General features: G+C 41.5%; 1 protein-coding gene across 1 annotated transcript; it reads left to right on the top strand.

The window, feature by feature from the left end:
* Positions 1-355: 355 nt before the first annotated feature.
* elovl1a (ELOVL fatty acid elongase 1a) lies at positions 356-6,071 on the top strand (the record flags this gene model as incomplete). Its single annotated transcript, XM_080547083.1, has 7 exons — positions 356-416; positions 624-814; positions 1,127-1,207; positions 2,271-2,327; positions 3,356-3,461; positions 4,760-4,899; positions 5,709-6,071. The coding sequence occupies 7 exons, from the start codon at positions 356-358 to the stop codon at positions 6,069-6,071; spliced, it is 999 nt and encodes a 332-aa protein (XP_080403209.1).
* Positions 6,072-7,039: the final 968 nt, after the last annotated feature.

A 7,039-nucleotide genomic window follows, 5' to 3' on the forward strand; every position in this document is an offset into this window, starting at 1 on the left:
CTATCACATTTGACCCTGTGCAGACCGCAATGTCTGTTCTTGTTATCGTTTTACCTTTGTGATGTGGTTGTGAAGTATTTATTTTGGTTTCTGTTTGTTTATCAGTCGTTTATGGTGGTACTGGGTAAACTCAGGTATATGATCGGCTTGTGCAGCTGTCCTCCTGTTTGTTTGGGGGAGGGGACAGGCAGGGACCGTTTTTTTTCTTTTCTCTTGTCACTATGTCATCACCCTCTGGACATAACCCCTCAATTTTAGCGAACCATCTTCTTCGTGGCACTTACAGCAACTTACTCCTCTTTTGTGTTTTTCAGGGCTTCATCGACTAGAAAGCGGACATAAAGAGTTATTCAAGATGCTACGAGACTTGGCATCAAACTGGATGAAGATTTACACCTATTTTGACTCGAGAACTGGTGAGTGCTTGTGTGTGGGATCACACTCAGTTAATTGTGAAGTTTTTTTCAAGAGTGCTGGAGTGTCTTTGGTGTTTGCATCCGTTTATTGATGCACTTATGTTGGTTAACTTCCTAGTGTGTGTGGTGTGGTGTGGTGTGTGTGTGTCCCTGTGTGTCCCTCATGCTGATGTACTCTGTACTGATGTGTGTATTGACTGTCCTCAGATGCCAGGATAAAAGGCTACTGGTTGATGGGAAGCCCGTTCGAGATGACCACCATCTTGTTGTGCTACGTCTTCTTTGCGTTGTACGCTGGGCCCCGCTTCATGGCCAACCGCAAGCCCTATCGCCTCAACTCGGTCATGGTCGTCTATAACTTCTTCCTGATGGCATTTAATGGCTTTATAGTCTATGAGGTGAGCGAAACGGTTTCATTCAGTGAAATGAACGAATTCAGCCATGTTATACAATATTTTGTAAAGATATAGATTAGCCAAATTATAAAATCACATACTTGGAGTCTGTGGACAAAGACATACTTTAATCCACATGTTAGTTCTGTTAAACCTGGGCACTGTCTGTCCTTGTCCATACATATCTTGCGAGGCTAGGAACCAAATGTGATTTTGTAATTTGGGTGATTAAATCTCTCCGGAGGCACATACACTCTGTAGTTTAGTCTTTCCCCAATGTTTAAGAGTTAATGGTGTGCTTTCTTTGCGTCCTAGTTATTGATGTCAGGATGGGCCACCACTTTCAGCTGGAGGTGTGACCTCTGTGACCTCTCGAGCAGCCCACAAGCTCTCAGGGTAAGCTTACAGAACCAACCTTTGACCCCTTGACAGAAGTTATGTCATGCAAATGTGGGTGACGAAGAGCATGCCAACTGATGTCATACATGGCTGTTTGATGAGTCATAAACAACTCTGGAAAAAATTAAGATCCAAATGTTTCTTCAATCAGCATCTCTATGTATGTATGGCAGCCATTCCATTCCAATTCCAACACAGGCACACGTCATTCTACTTAGTGAGGTACTGATTGAGTGATCATCTGAATCGAGTCTTATTTCACAAGGAAAAGTATTAAAAAACGCCGCTGTGGTCATCACTAAGCTCTTGCAATAGGACAAGCTGGACGGCAAAAACAGTGAGAGTAGTGCCTCAAAAGTAATTGGAATAAAAAAAAAAAAAGAATTGACCATGCCAAAAGAGTTGGAAAGAAAAGTTGAGTGAGGAAAAGAAGGGTTCAATTCTGGCTTTACTGGCAGAGGGATACAGTGAGCGTCAGCTTGCTTCCATCCGTGACATTTTAAAGATGGCAGGTTCATAAGAACACGGTCAAGCAACAGACATTGGCGACAGCAAAGCTACAGACCTTCTCTGATAGTAAAACCAGAGAAACTGATGATTTAGCAGTGGTCTCCAGAGCTGTGTTTTTATCATGCTGTTATGGCGTCTATTGTATCTACCGTATCTGCTTTGTAGCATCTAGTTTCAATATTTCGTGACGTTAGAATGATAAGGTTCTATAAGGTTCTATCAATTTTTGTCAAAATTGAGTTTTTTACATAATCTGATCCATTAGGTGTTTATTAATGCCTGTGTGGTGTTATTTTTAAAATGTTGACACTTTTGAGTTAGTAATTAATAAAATACAAAGGTTCCATCGCACAAAACATAATGGAATGTAAAAAACTGACACTCAATATCTCTGAACTACCCTAAACGGAGATAGAACCTTATAATTCTAAGCTCACGATTTGTATATATTCCATTTCTTTAGGAGAAACTCACGAGCTGGTTTACTGGATTGTTACAAAGTATATTCCTCCTTGGACATAAATAAAATTCTGTCTTTCCTTTTTTTCAGATGGTTCGAGCGGCCTGGTTGTTTAACTTCTCTAAATACATCGAGCTCATGGACACGGTAAGAATATCTATCTCTCCAAATATATTTGTGAACAAAACTATCGTCATGATGTATCCTCAATCCTGGTCTTGGGAGAGCTGCAGCACTGCAGGATGTTGTCCCAGCTCAGCACTGACGCACCTGATTGACCTAATCAATGATTTGAAGATCAGTCACCACCTTCAAAACCACTCTCAAAAAACATTTAAAGGAGGCTGCAGTCCGTAACTGGACCCTCTAAATCCAAAATCTGATTAAAAGACCCGAACTACCCACTGTACATACTTTGTGTTTTGTCCCCCGCCCCCACCTGTGGTGTATGTCCCCACCTGTCCTACCCGCTGTACATACCTGATGTTTTGTTGTATTGTTCTTCCCATGATGGATGTATTTTTATCTTGTAGATAGTAATAGTTATTTGTCTGTATTATCTTGTAGATAGTACTAGTTTGTTTTGTCGGTCTTACATGTAACGATGAATTGAGAATCAAGGACCCCAATTGAAATAAGCCAGTGGCTTTCTTGGGTTTTTATCCTGTTAGTTGACCTTGTATGTAATATGTACTTTCATGTACCTACTTCTGCAAATCTTCTAATAAAGTTTTCAATCAATCAATCAAGTTGATTGAGTTCCCACAGGTGTGATGGCACTAGGCCGGGACAAAAACCTAGACCCACTGCACACCCCAGACCAGGGTTGAGGCCCTAGATCATTTGTTGGGGTGGCTGTGGCACACGAGGTAGAGCCGCCGTCTAATGATCGCAAAGTTGGCAGATCAGCGGTTTGACCCCCGGCTGGTCACATGTCGAAGTGTCCTTGGGCAAGACACTGAACCCCAAATTGCTCCCAGTGAGCGGGCCGGCGCCTTGCATGGTAGCTTGCCGCCATTGGTGTGTGAATGCGTGTGTGAATGGGTGAATGAGAGGCCGTTGTAAAGCGCTTTGTATAAAGGCGCTACATAAGTGCAGTCCATTTACCATCATTTGTGTTTCATTTTGAGAATGCAAATGATGTATCTGAAAGTAACCGGAACCCTTCATTGCAGGTATTCTTTGTGTTGCGTAAGAAACAAAGCCAGATCACGTTTCTCCACGTCTTCCATCACTCCTTCATGCCCTGGACATGGTGGTGGGGCAGCACCATTATCCCAGGTAAGATCGACCTCATCATGACATCATCCTCATCATGACATCATCCTCATTCCCAGATAGCATAGTAGTGCTCTGCCATTAATTTAACCAGAAATATTAATTTTGCGTCGCTTTTCTCCGCCCTTCTCCGGAGTTTAGTAGCTATAGTAACAGCTTATGGTCTATCAATCTGCCTTAAACCTTACCTAAACCAATCTAATATGACTTTATAGAAGCTTATAAGTATGTTATAACGCACCGTAACAATGATTATGATGCAGTAATAATGTAGTATAATGCTGTATGGTCCTTGACGAAAAAAGTTACCCTCAATTATGAACCCTTTGTTACTGTACATTATAAGTTCATTAGAAAAAGCTATTTTATTTCATGATCAAAATAAGCTTTTATTTGGTATAGCACATTTCATACACCCATGCGATACAATTCACTTGGAAGAATACATGAAAACAGAGGGGGAAATACACTTGTTGCATGTTGTGACTAGAAGAAGGAAGCAATTGACCATGAGAGGAAGGGGGTTGTGGAGACATTGACCACTGGTACAGGGTTGAGGGGAAGCCCTGTACAGTGGTAAATGAGTCCACAACCCCCCGCCCTCGAATGGTAAATTGCTTTTCTCCAACAGCCACCACATAATATAAAAAATAAATACACAGTTTTAACATTAAATTAATTTATTTACAATCATTAATTGTTTCAGAATACATATATCCTTCCGCCACAGAATATAGTCCCATAAACAAGATCCACGATTGCATTGTAGGTCAGCACAGGTGTTCTTAATCAGGTTGATTGGGAGGCGCATTGATACTGGAAAAGCGGTCTTAACTGAAGGTTGTTGGGATATTTACCACTGTTACTTGCCAATCAGAATCCAGTATCCAAACATGCTGGTGGGCAAGGCAAGTTTATTTGTATAGCACATTTCATACAACAGGGGCAATTCAAAGTGCTTTACATACATTATTTAAAATTACAGCAAGAGGAGCATAAGAAAATAAAAATTACAATGAATAAAAGCAAATATAAGAAGTACATAGATAAAACATTTAAAAAGACAATAGTTAATGGAAAAAAGACATTGATAGAAGTGTTTGTGTTTAATCATAACTGGTGCAAAACATGAAGGTTTTTAGCTTAGATTTAAATATTTTAAGGGTTTGGGCCTGTTTGATTTCTTCAGGGAGTTTGTTCCAGGAGCATGCAGCAGCGTGACTGAAAGCTGCTGCACCGTGTTTTGTTTTAGAATGTGGTTTTAATGTGTTTTTTCCTATTATTTTTTTTGCTATCTCCAGCCGGTGGAATGGCGTCCTTCCATGCCATGGTCAACTGCACGGTCCATGTGTTGATGTACGGCTATTACTGCCTCTCTGCGGCAGGACCGCGCTTCCAGAAGTACCTCTGGTGGAAGAAGTACATGACAGCGATCCAGCTGGTACGTGTCCTGTCCTAATGGTGTAGTGTTGAAAAATGCTGTCCTACAAGAACTGCAATGTTATGTTTTTATTAACGATCCGCTTCCTGTTTTATCTGTACACCCCCCCCCTCCTCCCCTGCAACATACTCAACCACCATCTCAGCCAACTCAAACCATGTGTTAATACACAAGTTACAGACCCATAAAACTCACCTAAACTCATGATATGATTTCTAATCATATAAACACATTTGAAACACACAGTGAAAAGTATGAAAATATGTTGTCAACTCTCGGGATTGGAGGCACATGCTGCCTTAATGCAGTGCTGTGTTGACGATAAGCTTTGAATTACATGTTGATAAAGTGACAGTTCAGGTGGTCAAGAATTTCTTAGGTTCTTAAGTATGAACGATTCAAAACTGAACATCTGTACCACTGGGGGGGGGGGGGGGTATACTATATGAATACAGCATGCAAACCAGGTATACATGTGTGGAAATACTATATGAATACAGCATGCAAACCAATCCCTCCTAAAGACCTCTACATCCCCACTACCCCACTGTATAGTTTCTCTACTGTAAATACAATTTAAAAAGCAATTCTTCTTTCTTCTAGCATTGTGACTGCCAATGCCCCCTGGTCCTAGCATAGATTTATTTTGTTATGATGACTGATGTAGGCCTATAGATGATTCACTCACTTAGACAAATGGACTTGTTGTAAGTCGCTTTGGATGAAGGCGTCTGCTAAATGTTTCAAATGTAAAAATGTCTAAACAAACCATTAATCATGTCTCTCCTCTCTCTGCCTCCCTCTTTCAGACCCAGTTTGTTCTTGTATCCGTCCACATCAGCCAGTACTACTTCATGGAAGATTGCAACTACGAAGTGCCCATGTTTCTCCACCTCATCTGGATGTACGGAACCTTCTTCTTCATCCTCTTCTCCAACTTCTGGATCCAGGCCTACGTCAAGGGCAACCGGCTACCCGTCGTCAGAGACGAGAAGCTCAAGCAGAACGGCCACGCCAACGGCACCTCCGCCAACGGCAGCTTCTCCAACGGCAGCTTCTCCAACGGCAACGGCACCACGGCAACGGCCAACGGCAAGCAGCTGGAAAACGGGTCCACGCATCACCACACCAACGGAAAAGTCCACCAAGTGGGCAAAGTGAAGGAAGTCTAGCCCTCGGAAAAGGGCAAACAGAAATGACACTGAAGGAAGCCGGCATTGAACGAATGCCGAAGATTCCAAAAATGCTACAACTCCTCTTTTCTCCTTTTCGATCCATTTTCTCAAATATATATTTTTGTATTTATGCAATAACTATGCAAGTTTTTTTAGGATATGAATGGCACAATGCATTTAGTAGTTGGTCCATGTTCTTGCCCCACTTTTTCTTCGATGGTGGGTGGTTGAGGGGAACATGTAGGGCACACTTAATGAAGACAGAAGAAATTGTCCTCACTAGTATTGAGCACAAACCCTCGTGTGACACAGCCGACGCTGGCCCTCCCACCCTCTGACTGTTTCTTCTGGTTGTTTGGCTAGTATGACCCTCCATGTACACTTGAGAGCATTTCTACTGAAAGGACTTGAACACACTTGTAAATAACATGTTTCACTGTTAAACCAAGGTGGGGTGTGTCGTCAATGTCTAGGATTTGTTTTGTTTTTTGGTGCTGTGTGTTTTTAATTTAACTTTTGAAATAAACCGATTTTAAATTAAAGATTGAATTGTAAAAGATGAACAGGTACAGTGCCCTATGTAAGTAACGGGACAGTGAATCATTTTTTATTTTTGGCTTTACACTTTAACACTGGTTAAAGTTATTTGAGGGTATTATTTGTATACATATTGGTTTCACCGTTCAGAAATTACAAACCTTTTTTTGAAAATAGCCCAATTTTAGACCACCAATGGTGATGGGACAGATTTATCAAATGTCCAAATTAACCACTCATGTTTAGTATTTGGTCGACAATCTGTCAGTCTGTGACCCATTGACCCCCACCAGACACGGGGTGTCGTCTCTGGTGATGCTCTGCCACGCCTGTACAGCAGCCATCTCCAGCTCTTTGTTTTGAGGACATTTTGAGGACACGTTCACCTTACGTCCTCTTTTCAGCAAATGAGATGCTTGTTCAATAGT

The sequence above is a fragment of the Nansenia antarctica genome (assembly GCF_963989245.1).
Source record: "Nansenia antarctica genome assembly, chromosome: 16".
NCBI lineage: Eukaryota > Metazoa > Chordata > Actinopteri > Argentiniformes > Microstomatidae > Nansenia > Nansenia antarctica.